Source organism: Ilyonectria robusta (genome assembly GCF_021365365.1).
Source record: "Ilyonectria robusta strain PMI_751 chromosome Unknown BGZ61scaffold_5, whole genome shotgun sequence".
NCBI lineage: Eukaryota > Fungi > Ascomycota > Sordariomycetes > Hypocreales > Nectriaceae > Ilyonectria > Ilyonectria robusta.
In genome coordinates this window covers 1,644,233-1,663,311 of record NW_025764439.1, presented here as the reverse complement: position 1 = coordinate 1,663,311, position 19,079 = coordinate 1,644,233, and the positions used below count along the sequence as shown (strand labels likewise).

Genomic DNA, 19,079 nt, shown 5'->3' with positions numbered 1-19,079 from the left:
GCCGCGGTACGTCAATGATTACTCAAAGCCATACTAGGTAACTCACTGACTGGGCTATCGATGAAGATGTGGGACGAGCGCGCCAAGGTAGAGTTACTTGGCTCACATTGGGGGCACTTGGATGCTAATATGGATTAGCAATTCGACACGGCAGAGGTTGATGCAGCGGAGGTTGAGGTGAGTTATAGCTTGAAGTTTTTCCCTTGTTTCAAATATGCTAATATAGTTGAAGAACCTCTTTCAACTGGCCAAGGTATGTGATTCCAGGCTCGCTGTTAATAGTCAGTAACTAATATATACACAGGCAAAGCGCATCAAGTCTGAGGTATGTGATAGCACAGCGCACTACTTTATTTGAGTCTACTTGCTTATCCATACTTCCTTGCGCTCAGCAGGATGAGAAGCTCATAAGTTATTGCACCTATTCATCCAGAAGTTAAGTTGCGGACTCATGACTGACATTGATTAGGATAACTAGGTGTAGGTTCAATCCATGACCTTTGTTTCCAGTGACTGATATAGTGGTAGCTGGCAACCTCGAACTCTGTTGTAAGAGCCTATTTCATATTTGACAAATTGCTGCAGGACTGACCTAGCCAGAGAGATTCGCACCACTGTGAGTACATTTTATTGAGAAAAACTCGTTGTATTTACATGCCAACTTTCTTATTATAGAGTGTATTAGTAGCTCAAGTGTGGTATGTTTGGGAGCAATTATGCAACTAATCAGCATAAACTAACAACAGCAGACAACTATTTGGAGGGCATGGCCCGGTAAATGCAACCGACCACTTTTTTGTTCACTAATATGCTCCTATCTTGTGTGTGATTAACTGCAGATTTCTATTTCAGCCACGATCATCCCAAACACTCATTTGAGAGCGTAAGTTCCCATCCCAGTACTACTGTATGGATTTTGACAAGCCCGGCAGAGTTAAAGTCTGATTTAAACGTCACCATCCCTGACAGCCATTTAATTACACAATGTGAGTCCTCTAACCTCTCACGACAATATAGCCCTGGCTGATCAAGTGATGAATAATTTCAGTTCAACATGTACGGGCTTCAGGTTCGATTTACGGAGATGATGGAGGGAAGATGTTGGGGGTGGGAGAGTGGAGGTAAAGGCTTTTCGGCAACAAGTCTAGGGTGTCTGGATAACTAGGGAGGCTGAGATTGAACATGGTGGAAATGAATAAAAGAGACAGAGTATTGGAAATACCACCATGGTTATCATCTGATCAAAATTATTCACAAGGGAATGCCGCATCGATGGGCTAATATTACTGTCAAGTGGTCCTTTTGTAGATAATAGCGATGATGATGATGGACACATCAATCTGCTGTCTCCAAATCCTGCTAGAAGACTACAAGACTGTCCCATCAGATGGAGCCAATAGCCCTGGTTAAAGCAGCATATCCCAAAGGAGACAGCCCACTGCGGGCTCCATCCCAAAAATGCAAAAGGCTTCAATTTCCCCTGTTTTCCCCCAAAGACTCTAAGTTCCCGACACACTAACAATAACAGGCAAGCGCTTGGAGGGTTTCGCCCAGTAAATGCAACCAACTACTTTTTTGTCCCTGATATGCTCCTATCTTGTTGAGTATTGCTACTCGCATATGTTACTCCATCCTCGATCTTGCTGGTGATTACACGTTATCCTAAAGGGATTTGCGAAAAATACAAAGCCTAAGCCTTAGTATTTATTTATTCAAGACGTTTTATTTTATTAATAAATATAAGTCTGAAGTCTAAGTTTTCCCTGAACCTTAGGTAAAGAGGCTTGTACTGGTGTGCGAACAGCAATACTCATCTTGTTTTATAATTAAATGCAAATTTCTAATTCAGCCACGATCATCCTAAAACACACATTCGAGCGCCCATTGTGAGTTCCCATCTCGGCATTGCTATACGTATGACTTGAAGAAGCCTAGCAGAGTCGGAGTCCAATTTAAACGCCATTGTCTCTTGGCAACAGGTCGCCAGAACCCCCATCAATTGTATCCGTCAGGCCATGGATTAACCAATGAAGTCAATTAAGTGCTTCCGGGCAATCCTTTGGCTTTTGTGATAAATTCTTCGGTAACTTGACACTAAGTCTAACCCTAAGAGCCAATCTGCGGGTATGAACATGATCGAAGGTTTGAAGATCCGCTTGCCCTCTGCGAGGGATGGAGGACGTGCCCGAGCCGCCGTCACCTTGTCCTGTATGAGGAAGGACATCGCCAGGGCCGCCGTGAAGGTCTTGCCCGTGCCGCACTCGTTTAGAAGCATGGCGAAGTGGATTGGGCCTTGGAGTAACTGGGCGATTCTGTAGACATCTATTGCACAGGTTAGTATGGGGCTCTCCTCGTTCGTTTCGTGGCCAGTCGGGGTCTAGGAACTGCAGTTGCAAAATAATAACTGTAGTTTCTAGACTTGGCTATATAGGGGTATGGGGAAGCTTACCTAGCACCTGTGGTGGCTTCGCCACCATCTTGGGGTCGTATGGATTCACTCTCAGCGAGCGAACGTCAATTCCCGGCTCCTGGCATATGATGGCCAGGTCCTGGTTATCCAGCAGAATGCTAGCCCTAACCCAAACCCTTCGATCGCAGTCGTAGTAGTCCGCGCAGATGAGTCGTTTCCAAACGACCTTGTACATCTGTCCGATTCGCCATGTGCGTCCAGTTGCCTGGACTTCGGTGGAGAGGTTTGATACGCTTTCCATGATAAGACCACGATGGCAAGCCTTGTGGAAGTTCACGCCAAATGCAGCCAGCTGCATGGATGTGATGAGCACGGTGTAGGGCGAGCTGGAATCGTTGAAGTGTTCTACCGCTGCGTCCCGTTCTGCCTGACTGTTGCGCGACATATAATGGAGCGACCTTATGCCGCAGACCACAAGTAGGGCGTTAAGGATCCTACATAGTATATTAGCGGGCCGTCTGATAATTGATGAAAGGGAACCCGTGGCGGCCTCTAGGAACTGCAGTTCTCTGGTTTGTGCCAACTGCAGTTCCTAGCGGCTGTGGCGGCGTCGTGGCCGCAGGTCTAGGAACTGCAGTTGGGCGGTGAAGGGGAACTACAGTTCCTAGGGCCCGCCCGGGCTAGGAAATGGGGAAAGGGTATGGGTACTTACTGGGACGTAATGGGGCTCTGGACATATATCAGGAGGCGATCTCCGGCCACCACACACTCAAAGATCTTGAGTATGGCATAGCAGTACTTGGACGAATCCCATGCTGCCCACTTGACCTGGGCGGCCGGTTCCATCGGGAACGACTCCTTTTGTGACTGTCTGACGTTGTAAAGTACCACTCCAGACCTCCAGCGGTGTCCAGGGAGGACACCTTGTCCATCTCCTGCGTTCCGGCCGCGGGGAGGGGTCTCCCGGCCTCGACGCGAGCGTCCTGTCTTCGGCGGTCTTCCGGAGTCGCCAGCTCCGCTATCTCCATATCCTCGCCGTCGCTCTAGTCTTCTGCTGGGTCCTGTGAGTCGAAGCGTGTCATTGCGTTTGTTTTAGTGTTCCAACATGATAGGATTTGATGATGTTGTCTTGGACCAACACCTCTGCTGTAAGCTACATCTCCGGAGTTGCATCCTCCAGTACGGGATGTGTTGCCCGTCGTGCATGCTCTCGGGCAGATTGTCGTCGTCCAGGTTGAGCGAGGCCTTTTTCGAGGTCCTCCCTAGTTTATTGTCTCCAGGATATCATGAGCAGTAACTCCACAGGAAGTTGGAGCAAAGGACAGTCCGGGTTCCGACACATCAGCCATAAGGCGTCGCCAAATTCGATGTAGATCATCTTCAGCCGGGGGTACACGAACCCTCGCCCACGTAGGTGGTCCCGCCGTCAGACATCTTCATTGGCGTCGTCATTCCCCGGCGCAGTGTGTTCTGTTCTGTGTTTCGAAAGCGTCGGACATAACCGGGTGACAGAGCAGGGCAGTCTTCGTCTCCGCGATTTGGGGAGTGATTGTGTTGGAGTGAATGTGTCATAGTGCCTGAGAAGGGCAATTGCATTTTATACTGTCGAGAGTTGTCCACGGCTTCCGGCTCGGCCGCCACGAGCTTGTCCAGCGTCTCCTGAAATGTCGTCTCCAGCTTGGCGCAAGGGTCACGAGACTTCGCCGTGACGCGGCCCTTCAACGAGTGTTCTTTTTCCTTTTCCTTCACGGAGAGCTTTTCGTTGTTGCCTCTTCTCATTTAGGAAGTTGCCCCGTTTGTCGGTGGGACGGAACGGTGCTGGGCACGTTCGCTGTCGTTTTGTATATAATGGCGAGTAGTCCGTTCGTGATTTCGATCGCCTTTTCCCGGTCTTCCAGGAAGCGATTTCGCACCGCGGCTGGCAGTCGCTGCAGCCGGTCCAGCAACGAGCGTCTGGAAGGCTGACATGGTCAGATGAAGTGCCGCAGGGCAACACATAGTTGAGCCTTGACTTCCTGACCTGCTGTCCAAGGTAAGAAGTCGTGGGAAAGGTGCATAGGCCTGGCCCTTTCGCCAAGGGGCTTATATCATACCCCATGCGAGGCGATGCTGATATATACGGTCGTCGAATGTCCGAGATGTAGTCCCCATATATGCACTTCACTGGCTGGGGGACTCTTCTGGCAAAGGCGCTCTGGGTTGTTGTCCTTGTATCGGCATCCTCCCTCTAAGATGACTAGGAGTAGGTGGATGCGAGGCATGGTAGCGACCTCTCGCCCGGGAAGAACGCGTCCTCGCCTGCGCTTTTTCGCAGAGGCCAACCTCGTCTGGAGTCAGGCTTAGGTGAGTTCCAGCCAGTCATATTTCACCCAAATCTTGCCCGTCGTGGAAAGCTTCCCCAGAGGTCACTCTGACAGGATGATTATATATTGTAACCAGTTGCTTCGATATCGTGACTATAGAAATAGTTAGTACAATGTTTCAATGTAGAAGCGGTGGCCGGCATCTGAGAACGACTGTTGTTGAAGACCACTCTGCCGATACCTCCGCAGCGCCACCATCTAGGAGGATCGATCGAGTGGAGAGGACAGTCGTTCACAGGTGCCAGTCTCCTCGGTCAGAGGGGTGTCCTTACATTAGTCCTCGAGAAAGAACAATGATTTTCCATCTGCTCACGAGGCGATGATCCTCATCTCCTCACAGGGCGATGATCTTCATCTCCTCACGAGCGATGATGGCAACAACCCGCAAGGACTCCAAAACATTGCCCTGGACTCGAACGAGGGGAAATCCCACGAAGACGACGAGGAACATGCATGGGCAGCATCGTAGATATGCAGCTTCCTACAAAGGTTAGTATTCAATGGACTCTTTTTTCTTCGTGGAATGGTCACCAGGGGGGAGCACTTACAAACGGCCGAGGTAGGTTCCCGGGGATTGGCACAGCGGCGACTCGCTCTCCTATATATAGACCCACACTACAGGGCGGGCATCGGTCGTGTTTGTTCTGTTTGCCTCCCTTCTTATCGTGTTCCATGGTATAACGGGGTATCCGTAGAGCGGTGTGGGGTTGGTTCGCCAAGGTCCTCTTGGTGGGTTCTGCTCTTTCAGACGAACCCGAGACGATGTCCTCGTCTCCTCCAGCGTGGGCGTTGGATCCCAGTGGAACGCCAGGAGGCAGAGGGTCAGTAATATCCCCCGCTCCCCGTTCAACCCCGTCCCCTCATTGCCCGAGATCGCGGGCAGAATGGGACATCAGGGAGACCGCGGGCAGGGAGGGAGATAAGAGGGAGACCGACCCGGATATCAGACCACGGCCAGGGCGGCAGCTAGGAACATGTTAGTGAGGCACAAGGAGATGGGTGGTGGGGGAGACTCACGTCTGCGGGTGCGGTCAGCTGTCCCCTCTGCCCCTTCGCGGATATATATATATCAGGATGTCCGAGTTGATGCGGAATGATGAGAGGAGAAAGAAGGACGACCGAGTGGCAGAGCACGGGGGTATTTATAGAAAAATGACGGCCATTCAACGCTGCATTGACAGCTTGTGAAGATTGTTACACAGAACCGACCTCTGCGCTTGCATCCGCGTCAGACTGATGCGTTGTTCACAAAGGATAGGCTATGGCTGCAATCAAACCGGCCATTAAGGAAAGAAATGCCGAGTTGTGTATCGCTATCCACTCTGGTTGTCATGCACTGTCGCACCAGATCAGAGTCATTGTGTGTTTGCATCAATCACCAGGCCACGCCAGAGACACGTACGATGCCCAGATGTAGTAATTGCTTTAGTCTAGTCTGACGTTTACTATGTTTGTCTGGCTTCTATACCATTCCATTCACGACTTGTCTTGTCCTTTGCTATTTGTCCTTCCCGTCTGCTTTGCCACTGCAGGCACATCATCATCGTACACTTGCACTCCCTCGCCGCAAAACATATTACAACTTGGCTCCGCTCTCGGTTCCATCCTGCTTCAGTCGCACAACGCCCTGGGTACTCTCGTCAGCTGTCATTCTCCCACAGTCACAAAAGCGCAAACTCACCTCTTGGTAGCACGTCGCCAGCAACACGCCGTCGCTCCCGAAGATGCGCTGCGTCACGACGCCGCGGCCGTCGCCGGCCCACGGGCTCTCCATCTCGGTGAACATCCACTCGTCGGCGCGCACCGCCCGCGGCTCGTGGAAGTAGATGCTGTGATCCAGGCTCACCACCATGCCCAGGCGCGGGCGGCCCTTCCAGTCCTCCAGGTCGGGCCCCATGCCCTCGAACTCGCTCAGGTGCGCGACCTGCTGCTGCGTGGCCTCGGGCAGCGACGCCACCTCCTCCGGCTCGAAGGGGAAGCGCCAGAGGCCGTGGATCCGCGACACGGTGCCGATGAAGTAGCTGTCCGACATGTACGCCAGCGCGTTCAGGTGCGCCTGGTGGCCGCCGGCCTCGGAGATGTTGCCGCGCGCGCGGAGCCACTGCCGACACTTGCGCTCGTAGGGCTGGGCGTCGGGATCGCGGCCGCGGAGCACCTCGATGCGATGGCTCTGGAACGGCCCGGAACGCGCCCACTCGGGCTCGCCGTCCCAGTCATCGGCCGGCGCGACGATGCCGTCCGGCAGCGGGGCCGCGTGGCGCACCTGCTTCTTGCCGCCGGTGGCCTCGCGCACGAAGCTGATGGTGGTGGTGAAGATGCAGCGGCCCTGCTGGCGCGCCTGGACGGTGCGGGTGGCGAAGGAGCGGCCGTCACGCACGCGCTCGACGTGGTAGAGGATGGGGATCTCGTCGGAGCCCGCGAGCAGGAAGTAGCAGTGGCACGAGTGCGGGAAGAACTGCTCCGGCACCGTCTTCTGCGCCGCCGCGAGCGTCTGCGCGATGACGGCCCCGCCGTAGATGCCGCGCGCGCCGGGCGGATGCCATTGCTTGCGGGTGTTTGAGAAGACGTCCTGAGGTTTGGTCAGCGGGGGTTCACGAATGTGTCCGCTGAAGACGAGATGGATGGATAGATCAATGCAACGCGAAGCCGCCCTGATATCCATCCTCGCCCCCATCGCGGAACAACCGAGTTGGTACATACCGGCCCCAGCACCTTGAGCTCCGTCACCTCGAGCACATTCTCAATGGGCGCCTTGGTCGCATCGGGCTCCGGCGGCCGCAGCAGAGTCGGCCGCTCGTCAATATGCGACATCCCGGATCAAGTATCGTGCGTCCGAGTCTGGATCCTCCGCGCTGGCTGATGTATCCAGCAGATGCGACACTGATCCTGGCAATCTGGCAGACCGGAGAGACGACAACACGGCTCGCCTGCACACGGGATTTCTACGGTGTCCTGATACGCACAATGGAGCAGCGTGCACTAAAGAGAAAAGGAACCGCGCAACTGAAGCAAAGGAGAGAATGCAGATTCCAGATTCCAGAGATGAGAGATGGGGGCAGATCTGGGCGCTTTGTACAACGTAGCGGCCGTGCAAGCCTCATGCGTGCCCCTGTGAGATTTTGCCGAGGTACGGATGCGCCGTCCGGAGTGGGGCCTTGTCGCCCGAATACCGACTCCGATTTGCCGCGGTCTCTCTCCCAAGCTCATGACTTTGGCCCCTTTACCACCCAATCAATCATGCCTCATGCCTCTCACATCAAAGCAAGAACAACAACGGCATCAACTTGTCTACTCCATCATTTTTTGGTGTAAAATTATACGCAACTACCACTTGTCGGGCTCAACTGAGGTTCAAATCAAACGGTACACGCAACCACAGGCTGATGGCGATCCAAGCGAGCAAAGTCCACCCCATTCTAGCTATTCAAACACATTGTATATATGTTGCCTCCCAGCACGCCAGACACTCCTCGCTCCATACACAACCTCTAATACTGCTGCTCCGGCTCGTCTTCGAAAACGGGCTCCAGTCCCGCCCACGCGTTGGGATCGCCGTCCGGTCCCGCCTTTTCTCGCTGCTCCCAGTACTTGCCGTTGAACTGCCAGTACTCCTCGCCCGTCACCTCGCACCGCGCTTTCTGGAACCATGCTGGCGCAAACTCCTCGCCCTGTTCCTCACGGATTCGTCGTCGTGCTCGCTGGGCCTGCTCCAAACGGTTCTTCTCCTCAGCAGCAAAGTCGTAATCTCCATCCTCCATCGCACGTTGGTCAGGTCGCAGTCGCGAGTCGGTGGGGGCGATCCAGGGTCGAAGTTGATCGTCGATGTGGTTGAACGTCAGCACGAATGGTGTGAGGTTAAAGGGGATTCCAGTCGGTCGTTCGTTAGCCTTCCAGACGAGATAAGCCCGCGTTGGGTCGGAAAGACCACCACCCTGGTGCACAGGAGCGTCGCCCTTGGGCTCGTCGACAGGCGCCTCGTAGCCAGGCGTCAGGCGTACGTAAAACTTGGAGTTCCATCGGCCGCCCATGCTGAATCGTACATTGCCAGACGCGTCCAGCACCTTTCCGGAAATCTGGTATGCACTCGACGCCTTCCATCCACGTGGCTTGAACTCGACCATGGCCACCTCGCCCGTGTTCCAGTTCTTGATTTCCATTGGTCCGTAGTTGTCGACAGTAGGGTTTCCAGTGATGATGCCAATAACCGAAGACGTCACCTTCTTCCACGTGTACAGCTCCTCCTTGCCTCCGGCGGTTGGTCGCAGCTTCAAAAACCAAGTACCAAGAGGGTTGATATCGAAAGACTTGCCGTAGAACTTGGACTTGACGTACGACTCACCCCAGTATGTCCACTTAGGTGATTCTGCCCAGGCCGCGCCAACTGGGGGATGATGGCTGACTTGCTCGATAAAAAAGCGGTAGTTCTTGTCGGGTCGCACGTACTCAAACGTCTCTCCCAGAAGAGGGTTGAAGGGCTTGGCCACTCGTCCGATGGTCGAGGCGTACTCACTCGCAGCAAACGCGGCAACGTAGATAAGTCGCTCGATAGAGTCACTTCGATCCGCAGCCAGGTCAAGAAGGTCGGCATACTCCATATCCTCACCACAACGATACAGCAGCGAAGTGGGTTCGTTGAATGAGACAGGAAGTGTCATCTTGGTCATATCCTTTCCAATCATGGACTTCAAGATGCCCTATTGATCTGTTAGCCCGTAAATCCTTAAAACCTGAAAAATGGCTTACCCAGAGGGAAATCTTGGGTCGGTTATCGGCATCCATCTTGAGCCTCGTCCTGATACCATTCTCGTAACCCTTAAATGACCCGCTGATGTCGATACCGCCAGACACAATAATGTCCTGAGTATCCGTCTTGAACTCGTCCGTTGGCAATTCTGCCACTTCCACCTCGCCAGCATCTACCGCGTCAAAGAATTCATCCTCATCCTCCTCTTCAGTGTCCGACAATTCGACCATAATTGTAGGCTTCCTCCGGACACTCCTTGAGGGCGATTTCGGTACGACAAGGGCTGGCTCCGCATCCTCGAATTCATCCTCCGCAGGCGTTTTCCCTTCATCGTCTTGCTTCTCTTCTTCGGGCTTCTCCTGGATGCTGGTGGTGTCGTGATCGATGGCAGGCATTCCGTTCTCCATAAACTCCCTGAGCGCCCGCTTGGTCATCTTGCGCTTTAGTTCCGCCTCGCCGACGCGAGCCTCGAGGACTTCTTGTTCCCGAGCCACCTGCGCCATGCTCTCCTCCCACATACGGCGCATGTTGGACTCACGGTCCAGGCGATATTGCCAGTACGCATCGCGATCCTTTGATATCCTCAACAGATCTCCGACCAGAGTCGTCAAACTTCGAATAGCAGCATCGTAGGTACTGAAAGCCTGAGAAACAGAAGGATCGGAAAGGGTGGCAGCAGGATTCTGAGAAAGCTCGTGCATGAGGGCGGTGTGAACATGAGACATGGTCTCCAGCTGGAGTTTAGCGGATTGGGCAGTGATGTTGAGGGCATCCTTGGTAGCAGTCGGTTCCTCGTGAAGGCTCATATCGTCGTCGTCATCGTCCATGTCGTTGTGCGTGTGCGGGCCGCCCCCGTTTCTAGGGACCCTTGATTGGTCTGCGTCAGTCGCAACATCGACAAACTCATCCTCGTCCATGCTTCCAATGGTGCTCGGACCAGGGAAATTAGGTCGCTGCTCGGAGTGCTTAGAGAATGTCCTGCTGGGGAGCTGGGAGCTGTTTCTGCGCAGGTCGGTCACGCTGGTGTTCTCGCTGAACGATTCCTGGATGGAGAGGGTGCTCTGGTCGGCCTTGGCTAACCTGAGAAGCTCGGCACTTCGTGCGGCCTGTTTCTCTTCCTCTCGGGCCTGATCCTTGGTCCACTGGATGGAGTTATTGAGAGCCCAAAACCAGCGCTTAGCCTCGACTTCGTGGTTCGCCTTGAGCGTGTACTTGACGGAGGATTTGCCGATGATTTCAAACTTGGTCTTCTCATCGGCGCTCATGTGGAGCCTGGCAATGCGCATGTTGATGGCACCGCGACAAGCGGAACCAGCATCGTCCTGGTGCTTGTAGTAGCTCAGGACTCCATCCTCGAGCACGAACCATCGTAGTTGGTATCCCTTACGATAATTGGTCCACTTCTTGAGGTAGCCCTTCATCTCGCGGGCCTCTCGTCCTGCCAGCGGGTCGCTGGGGCTTGCTGCAGCAGCGCCTTGGGAGGCAGCGTGTCCCAGGACCGCCTTCTCCTGAATTCCTCGCTGAGCGGCAACAGCTGCCGGGGATTTCTTCAGGATGGCCTTGGTGGCGTCGTCAGTGGTGACAGACTGAGGGAGCTTTCCCTTGCGATCGCGTCGGAATGGGTCGGCGCCGTGGAGAAGTAGGACCTGGATAAGGTTGGTGTTCCTCTTCCTCGCCGCCTCGTGGAGCAGGGTGCCACCGGTCTGGACCGTAAATTGCTCGGATGCAAATTCAGGGCTGTTGATGTCGAGAACGGTCTTGACGCGGTGTTCCTCGAGGACGCCGGCGAGGGCGCCATAGTTTCCCCTAGCGATGAGATCCTGGACCTGCTTGACCTTGGCTTCGGCGAAGAGCGAGCGAGAGAGCTGAAGCAGTTGGAAGATTTCGGGGTTCCGGGCCACATCGATGGGCAGCTTGCCCTGGGAGTTCGCAATGGCATCGTTGATGTCCTTTTGCTCAAGGAGAAGCTTGACAACGGTGGTGCGACCCTGAATGGCGGCCAAGTGCAGGGGGGTGTTGCCATCCTTGTCACGGGCATTCACATCGATGGTGCCAAGCCCGTCGGACAGGACATACTCGATGACGGGGAATTCGGAGCACTGGATGGCCAGGTGCAAGAGCGTGGTGTCGTCGAGGGTGGTGCCCGAAGTACCCATAGAAGAGATGCTGCTTCGGGGTCCATTGTCGGAGGTATCTCGAATCGCGCGGGAGATGGAGGCGGTGTCGCCACTTCGGAGGGCCTCGACGACCCTGAACTTGCGGACGGACTGCTCGAGGCTGGCGGTCTTTTCTGAGGGGAGGCCGGCGGAGGTTTTGGGGGGCGGCGGCGGCGGCTGCGCAGAGGTGACGGGACTGAGGGGCGTCGAGAGGGGGGTTGACGATGTCGAGGGCTTGGGCCCGTGGCCGCGAACACTCGGCTGGTGTGTCATGGACATGACAGGGTTGGAGGAGGAGATTCGAGGGGCACGACCGTCTTCCGAGCCGGATTCTTCTTCGCGCGTATCTTTGCGCCGCAGGAGGGAGAGCGCTGCGGCGGATTTGGACCGCTTGTGGTGGCTGGAGGGGGAAGATAAACAGCGGTCAGTGGGTGGACTGACTTTGAGAAGACGAATTGATGGGGGGTGGGCGGGCAGGCCAGAGGGTAGAGGCTAGAGTGCGCTGTGGCTCATGGTGGATGCGTGCAGGAGGAGGCCAGGGATGATGCAAACAATTGCTGGCGAGCCAAGCAGCTGTTGCGTGGTGCGTGGTCGTGGAGTGGGACGTGAGACGTGGAGCTCCCCCGAGGCTCTGCATCGCCAGGTCGCGAGGGGGAAACGGGAGAGGGGGAGAGGGGGAGAGAGGGGGCCGGGATGGGTCGTCGACTTACCTGTCTCCAGCATCCGACATGTTGGCGTCTTAACGTCTACCGCCAAGGGCCAGCGAGCGAGGGCGTCGCGGAGAAAGAAAAGACGGAAAGGAAAGGGGTTCCCTGCTATGGCGAGCCAGAGCTAGGGTGCGTTGTGGTGCAGTGTCGTCAGGTTCGGCGAAAGTCGACGGAGCTGAAGCTTGGAGCTCGGATGGGGAAGCGGGCAGAAATAGAGGCCACGATGGACGACGGGTGAAACCTCGCCGGCCGGGAGTCACCTTCGCAGATAATGCAAAGGCTATCGGGGCGAGGCAATGGCAGCGGCAATGGCTCCGGAGGGTTGGGTTCTTGCGGTTGCGGATGCGGGAGCGAGAAGCACGTTTTCGGTAGGGAGCCAAGCAACGTCGGCAACGAATGCGTCGGGGAGAGAGGAGTCCAGTCCGCCCGGAGGTTGGCAGCTTGTGAACGGACAACGGACGATGGCGGGTGGGGAAAAAGAGCGGGATATCCTGCCAACCAAGGTGGTAACCAGGTAACTTGACCAAGCTAAAGAAGGCAAAGAAAGGCAGAGATCAGACAGTCAGTCCAGCGCCTAGACCAGCGTCCATTCCTCAGTGGCCAGCCCCGAAAAGCCACCCTGCGCGGCCGCCTCCGTATGAATGACGTTTTCCTCCAAGGTTTTTTTTTTCTTCTTCTTTTTAACGCTCTGCCAGGTACCGGACTGGGATGCGCAAGGGTACCTTATTTCTGCTGCGGACCGACGTACCGTGCTATACGCTCATCGCCTGGCACACAGGGGCGGGGGAGGGCGGCCGCACTGCGCGAGAGGGTGTGGTGGAGTTGGCTGAGGGCGTCTCCGACATTAGGCAGTGGGCGTTAACTACCTGGCATTAACTAGGCAGTGGACATTGCTCGCTAGGAAGTGGCGGGAGGGGAACACGGGGAGCACTGATGGGGGCCACTGGAGCGTCACTCGAGCGCTGTGAGGGGCCAGCCGCCTTTGTTGGAGGGGATGCCAGCCTTTGTGGAGAGGAGGGGCTTCACCATATCACGCTTAGTCATCCGCCCGCCGGGCCACTCATGCATCCGCCTACTGCGACAGTTCTCTTACAGCTTCAGCCAAGATCTGCGTCACCACTTCCACCACCCATCCATCCATCCTTTCCATCCTTCGCATCCCCCCGAATCGACGGGAACCCACCCACTAAACAGACCATAGTCCAAGCCATTAACGTTATCCTTCACATCTTTCCCGTGCCAAACCCCGATGAAGTTGCAGTTCGCGACTCCGTTGAGTTGCAACGTCGCAACGGCCGCCATGTTTCCGCCAACAGTCCACGGCCTCGGGCTCTTTGCACTCGTACGAGCAGAATGCATAAATCCTGCCACTATTCGAGCCTGCTACGTCTGACCTTGCGCGGCCATGCTCAACAATGCATATTTATCTCCTTGGCCTGCAGTCTACTTAAAGCATTAACTACAAGTCATGATGAATCACCTCAGATCCAGGTCCAGGTCAAGTGACTCCCATCTCTGATTCGTATGAATCTTAAAAGTAAAACATCATGCAAAGGCTTTCCTCTCCAAATTAAAGTCACATTACGTATTGAATGTCGCTATTTACGGTACACTACTTTGAGACGTGCGAGAGTAGACTTTCTTGCTTCCGCGGACAGCGACGATCAGGACGACGAGGCAAATCCCTTCCACTCATGACGACCCTGCGCCTCCACCATGCTGCACGCAGTATAACAACCAGCCAAAGAGATCAATTCATACATGGATATGGATACGTGGACTCGACTCGACGCCCGCCACATCGCCGCTGACAAAGGTCATCAATTCCCCCATCATGCAAGGTAGCCATTCATATTTCCACTTGTCTCATCAATAAATGTACAATAAATAGGCGGTGAATATGTGACAGGGGCTTGACAAGGCGCAACCAATGTGAGCCGCGACACCCACTGAGACGCCTTTGCCAACTCTCGACAAAATTCCATGACAGAAAATCGAAAACGTTAAAAGTACAAACACCCAACCGGACATTTCCTCCGTTACAGAGCAAACATCTGGAGGGCGGCAGCGGCGATCACAACCGTCATTCCGAGGCCAAGAGTTGAGGCACCGGCAGTCACGGGCTGAATCGTAGCAGAAGGAGACGAGGGATACGCGTACGTTGTGGCGGAGCAACCTTCGCCGACGCATCCGCCAGTAGGCGCCGCAACTCCCTCGGGTCGCTTGTAGGTTGTCTCGGCCTCGGACTCATAGGTAGTGGCACTAGGCTTGCTTGACGTCTCCAGAGTCACTGCAGGGACAATGATGCTTGTGTAGATTGAGCCAGTGGCAGCAGCAATGGGCTTGCTTGATGCCTCAAGAGTAGCCGGGGGGACAACGACGGTTGTGTAAATCGTGCCAGTGGCCTTTACCGTGGTGGTCTCCTCGGGGACGGACTCCGCGGGAACCTCGATAGTTGCAGTCTCGGTTGTCTTCGCAACGGTAGTAGTCCATGAGGAAATCTCCGTGGTGACGGAGCCAACAGGGCAGTCGGTCACATAAGCAGGGCATTTAGTGATGGTATGCACCTTGGTCGTGTAAACAGTCTTGACCTCGGGAATTTCCTCCTCGAATACGGCGGCTGTGGTTTCAGTGATGTGGGCAATCGTGGTAGTGTAGGAGGAAACCTCAGTAGTAACAGAGCCAACCGGGCAGTCGGTCACATACGCAGGGCACTTAGTGATGGTGTGCACCTTGGTCGTGTAGACAGTCTTAACCTCCTCGGAGACTGCAGCGTAGGTAACGTCGGGCTTGGACGCCTTGCTGGTCTTTGTGGCGGGCTTACCAGCCTCGGTGACAGGGCACACCGTGGTGTAGAGAGCGACAACCTCAGTAGTAACATAGGGGTTCGCAGGGCAGTTGGTTACGGAAGCAGGGCACTTGGTGACGGTGTAAACGTGAGTGGTGTAGACGGTGCTGGTAGTCATGCTAGCCGACTCAGTGGTGGAAGCACCGCCGCTGGGGACGCTGGTGGTCAGCGTACCAGAAGCAGTGCTGTCGGTGCTGGTAGCCTCGGCGCCAGAAGAAGTGCTGTCGGTAGCAGAGCTAGTAGCCTCGGTTTCGGTGGCCGTGCTATCGGTAGCAGCACCGGAAGCGGTGCTGTCGGTAGCGGATCCAGTCGTCGTGCTATCGGTAGCAGATCCAAGAGCAGTGCTATCGGAGCCAGTTGGAGTACTATCAGTAGGAGTGCCAACAGGAGTGCTATCGGAGCCAGTAGGAGTGCTGCCAGAGCCAGTTGATGTGGTTTCAGAACCAGTGGATGTGTTGTCGGAACCAGTGGCTGTGCTGTCAGAACCAGTGGCTGTGCTGTCAGTGGCAGGGCCAGTGGGAGTGCCAATGGAAGTGCTGTCAGAGACAGTGTAAGTGCTCTCAGTAGCAGGTCCAGTAGGAGTACCAGTGGGAGTGCTGTAAGGACCGGTAGACGTGCTGTCAGAGCCAGTGGAAGTGCTGTCGGTAGCAGCGCCGGTGGGAGTGTCAGTAGGGGTGTTGTTGGGGCCGGTAGAAGTGCTGTCGGAGCCAGTGGAAGTGCTATCGGTAGCAGCACCGGTGGAGGTGCCAGTGGGAGTGCTGTAAGGACCGGTAGAAGTGTTATCGGAGCCGGTAGAAGTACTATCGGTGGTAGCACCGGTGGGAGTGCCAGTGGGAGTGCTGTAAGGACCAGTGGGAGTGTTCTCGGCGGTCGAGACATCAGTGGAAGAAGTGGTCGTTTCGGCGGTGCTTGTCTCGGCGGTGCTTGTCTCGGCAGTAGTTGTCTCTGTAGTGGTCGCTTCAGCAGTGGTTGTCTCGGTAGAAGTCGCCTCAGCAGTAGTCGTCTCAGAAGTAGTCGTCTCGGCAGTAGTTGTTTGAGCAGTGGTTGTCTCGGCAGTAGTTGTCTCGGCAGTGGTCGTCGTGGAAGGGGGTGTGACAGTGACGCCGAGACCCTCGAGGACGGCATCGTTGAATGACTTGCCATCCGCGTCCTTGTTGGAAGCGCCTCGGTTCAGGTCCCAAAGCGAGATACCACCGAAGGAAGCCTTGTCCTTGAGGTACTGGACAACTTCCGAAACGACATCGGGAGTGACGTAGCCAGTACCAGCGGCAGACGAGTCGGCTGGGAGACCGACAAAGATCTTGGCATCCTTGCTCTGGTCGCTACCAGCCAGGATTTGTTCCCAAGCCTCATAGTTGAAGTTGTCGTAAGCATTTGTTCCGCTGCCGATCAAATCGCAATTCTCGTTGTTGTAGAATTGAATGAAGAGTGCGTCGAGCTTTGACGTCTGGATCAGCTCCTTCATGTAGAAGTATTGAGTAGCGATCGGGCACTGGGGAGCAGCAGTGATGATAAGCGAAGAGTCCAAGGTGCGAAGCTCATCGACCATAGCGATGTAGGGCGAGTTGTCTTAAGAGCGCGAAGGTCAGCAGAGGCAGGTCAAAGCGAACCGAGAAACTTACCATAGCCAGTGTTTGCGTCGTAGTTACCAAAACCCTTCTCGATATCGAAGTCAAAACCATCAACGCTCTGTGATCCGTACAGGAGACTGTCGAAAGGGCGGGGACCATCCCAGGAGTCTTGCTTGGGGCCGTACATCTTGTACAAGAGATCGGCAAATTCGCGACCATTATCCTCGGTAGTGACCTCATAGTTGCTGGTCGCTTCGTTGTAGTCGCCGCCGATACTAAGCAGAACCTTGACACCAAGATTTTGACAGTAAGGAATGCCCTCCTGGATCAGATAGCAATCTTCCCACAGGTTTGACTCGTACTGAAGAGCATCTCCATATCTGAAGCTATATCCCGGGCAGTGGCCGGCGAAGTTGGTACCTGGCCAGCCTGAAGCCTCATGCTCGGGAGCACGGTTGACGAAGGCGATGGAGATGTATTCCACGCCGCTATCACAGTATGACTTCATGGGATCGGAGCCATATTGACCCTGAGACAGGTTAGTGTGCCTATCCCGAGGTCCATCTATGTGTCAAAAGTTTACGTACCCAGTAACCGTTGAGGCCGCCGTATGGGCCAACGGAAGAGACAGAAGACATGATGTGAGTGATTAAGGTATTAAGGGGGAAAGATTGTAAGTTGACCGAAGTCGATAATGAGTGTGATGATACTGAGATCAACGAAAGGACGCAAACCGAAGGTCTGCAGGATGGCCTAGAACCGAGCCGTGTCTGGGGTTGACAAAGTCAAGACAGTTGATGAAGACGAAGAAGAAGAAGAAAGAGAAAAGAAGGAGCAGAGAAGGCACTATTTGCGCCTCTTGACGCTGTCGGCCTAGTCAGGCCCAACTCCCCCAAGATGGGCCATGAGAATCGGCGACTCCTACTCTAGGCAATCGAAGTGAACCCCCCGTTCGTCCCAGCCCCGGCCAAGGAGAAGCCGGGGGCGTTTATGGGGCGGCCTGATGGCATGGCCACAGCAATTTCCCACTTAGGATGGCAGTGAAGCCCACCGTCTGCAGGCAGGAGGAGGGAATACCAACTGCTGCCGCATTCAGGAACAGGCTTAGCGTCTCCCGACGCTGGGCATTGACAGAAGGATGTCACTGGCTCAGGAGTCAGGTACCCGGACGCCAAGCGCGGTGTTGGTGTGGACATGCCGGCATATCGGCATGGACCTGATGGCGTTGGTGAGGAGGTTGAGCGGCGAGCGCATATGGTGCCACACCGCGATGGGTACGGTAGCAGCAGCCACTAATAAGCAAGGTACTATCCCCCCAGACTTCTGGAGGATGCTGGTCAGTGCCAGCGAATATGAGCCAGCATGGCGCCAAACGCACCCACAACTGAGTCTAAGTGAGTCAGGGAACTCCTCTGGCGGCCGCGACCCTATCCCCTGAGGCCTTTATTGAGCCTTGCGAGCAAGTCTGCGGCGGGGACATGCGGAAAAGCGGCAGATGGTAGGTACACCGTACATGAGAGCTCGGAGCCGAAGATGGAGTCGCGAGGGGAAGACACCTCCCGTGTGAACCCTTCAACAGAAGAATGACGGAGCTGCACAGTGACGCGGCCCGCCTGAATCGCACATTATTGATTGTATCCCACTCTGCTGAAAGACCCAAGACGGCCTAGTAGGAGCCAGAGGCGCCAGTATCTCGATGGCGCTTGGCCTGGAAGCGGGAGTGGGCGGGCCGGTATTGTTCACAGTGTGCGGCGTGATGGAAAAGGGCAGCCCAGGAAAGACGTCGTGGATGGCACACCCAAATCGCTGGTAATCCCTGGCTCCAGGTGGGTCTCGCCTAGCGCCTTCAGCCAGAGTGTTCTGAGTGGTCAACAAATTCCCTGTAGGGCACTAGCAGCCTCGAGCCCCCTGTGCTGTAGCGGTGTTCTCCACTGATGCCCCCACTAACTCTCCGTAGGGCTCAGAGCCTAGTTGGCCCGTGTGCTTGGCATCGTCCAAGGCTGGCTAACAGGGGGCCAAAGGGGGCAGATGGGCCTCATGGACGCTCCGCTGTTGGCTCGGACGAAGCGCGGACCTGACTTTTCCCTGTGCCTCATGGATACTCCTGGATCTTCCCTGAACCTGCGTGGTGATAGGCTTGAATCCGATGCTGTGGTGCCATATGGGGAAGGCTACCCATGCTGATCCGGAGCAACCCAAGCGAGACTAGCCCTACTACAACTACTGCTGTACATGGAATAGATGGTATTTCAACGTGCACAGTGGACAGTGGGCTTGTAA

At 55.2% G+C, this 19,079-nt stretch overlaps 5 protein-coding genes across 5 annotated transcripts; all 5 read right to left on the bottom strand.

Moving 5' to 3' along the window:
- Positions 1–1,809: 1,809 nt before the first annotated feature.
- Positions 1,810–3,709, bottom strand: BGZ61DRAFT_446893 (P-loop containing nucleoside triphosphate hydrolase protein). Its single transcript, XM_046245257.1, has 3 exons — positions 3,123–3,709; positions 2,450–2,904; positions 1,810–2,322 (listed from the first exon to the last, which is right to left on the bottom strand). The coding sequence occupies exons 1-3, from the start codon at positions 3,254–3,256 to the stop codon at positions 2,021–2,023; spliced, it is 891 nt and encodes a 296-aa protein (XP_046107752.1). The 5' UTR covers positions 3,257–3,709; the 3' UTR covers positions 1,810–2,020.
- A 1,398-nt stretch (positions 3,710–5,107) lies between these two features.
- On the bottom strand, positions 5,108–5,447 carry BGZ61DRAFT_529873 (uncharacterized protein; the record flags this gene model as incomplete). The annotated part of the gene is made up of 2 exons (XM_046253472.1): positions 5,108–5,254; positions 5,322–5,447. The coding sequence occupies 2 exons, from the start codon at positions 5,445–5,447 to the stop codon at positions 5,108–5,110; spliced, it is 273 nt and encodes a 90-aa protein (XP_046107751.1).
- Positions 5,448–6,137: 690 nt separating this feature from the next.
- BGZ61DRAFT_446889 (thioesterase-like superfamily-domain-containing protein) lies at positions 6,138–7,868 on the bottom strand. Its single transcript, XM_046245256.1, has 3 exons — positions 7,474–7,868; positions 6,455–7,342; positions 6,138–6,400 (listed from the first exon to the last, which is right to left on the bottom strand). Exons 1-3 carry the CDS (start codon positions 7,582–7,584, stop codon positions 6,350–6,352), a joined length of 1,050 nt encoding a protein of 349 aa, XP_046107750.1. The 5' UTR covers positions 7,585–7,868; the 3' UTR covers positions 6,138–6,349.
- Positions 7,869–8,120: 252 nt separating this feature from the next.
- Positions 8,121–12,527, bottom strand: BGZ61DRAFT_186558 (Oxysterol-binding protein-domain-containing protein). The gene is made up of 3 exons (XM_046237757.1): positions 12,384–12,527; positions 9,517–12,073; positions 8,121–9,467 (listed from the first exon to the last, which is right to left on the bottom strand). The coding sequence occupies exons 1-3, from the start codon at positions 12,401–12,403 to the stop codon at positions 8,262–8,264; spliced, it is 3,783 nt and encodes a 1,260-aa protein (XP_046107749.1). The 5' UTR covers positions 12,404–12,527; the 3' UTR covers positions 8,121–8,261.
- A 1,625-nt stretch (positions 12,528–14,152) lies between these two features.
- On the bottom strand, positions 14,153–17,581 carry BGZ61DRAFT_186535 (glycoside hydrolase superfamily). The gene is made up of 3 exons (XM_046237756.1): positions 17,387–17,581; positions 16,851–17,328; positions 14,153–16,797 (listed from the first exon to the last, which is right to left on the bottom strand). Exons 1-3 carry the CDS (start codon positions 17,435–17,437, stop codon positions 14,420–14,422), a joined length of 2,907 nt encoding a protein of 968 aa, XP_046107748.1. The 5' UTR covers positions 17,438–17,581; the 3' UTR covers positions 14,153–14,419.
- Positions 17,582–19,079: the final 1,498 nt, after the last annotated feature.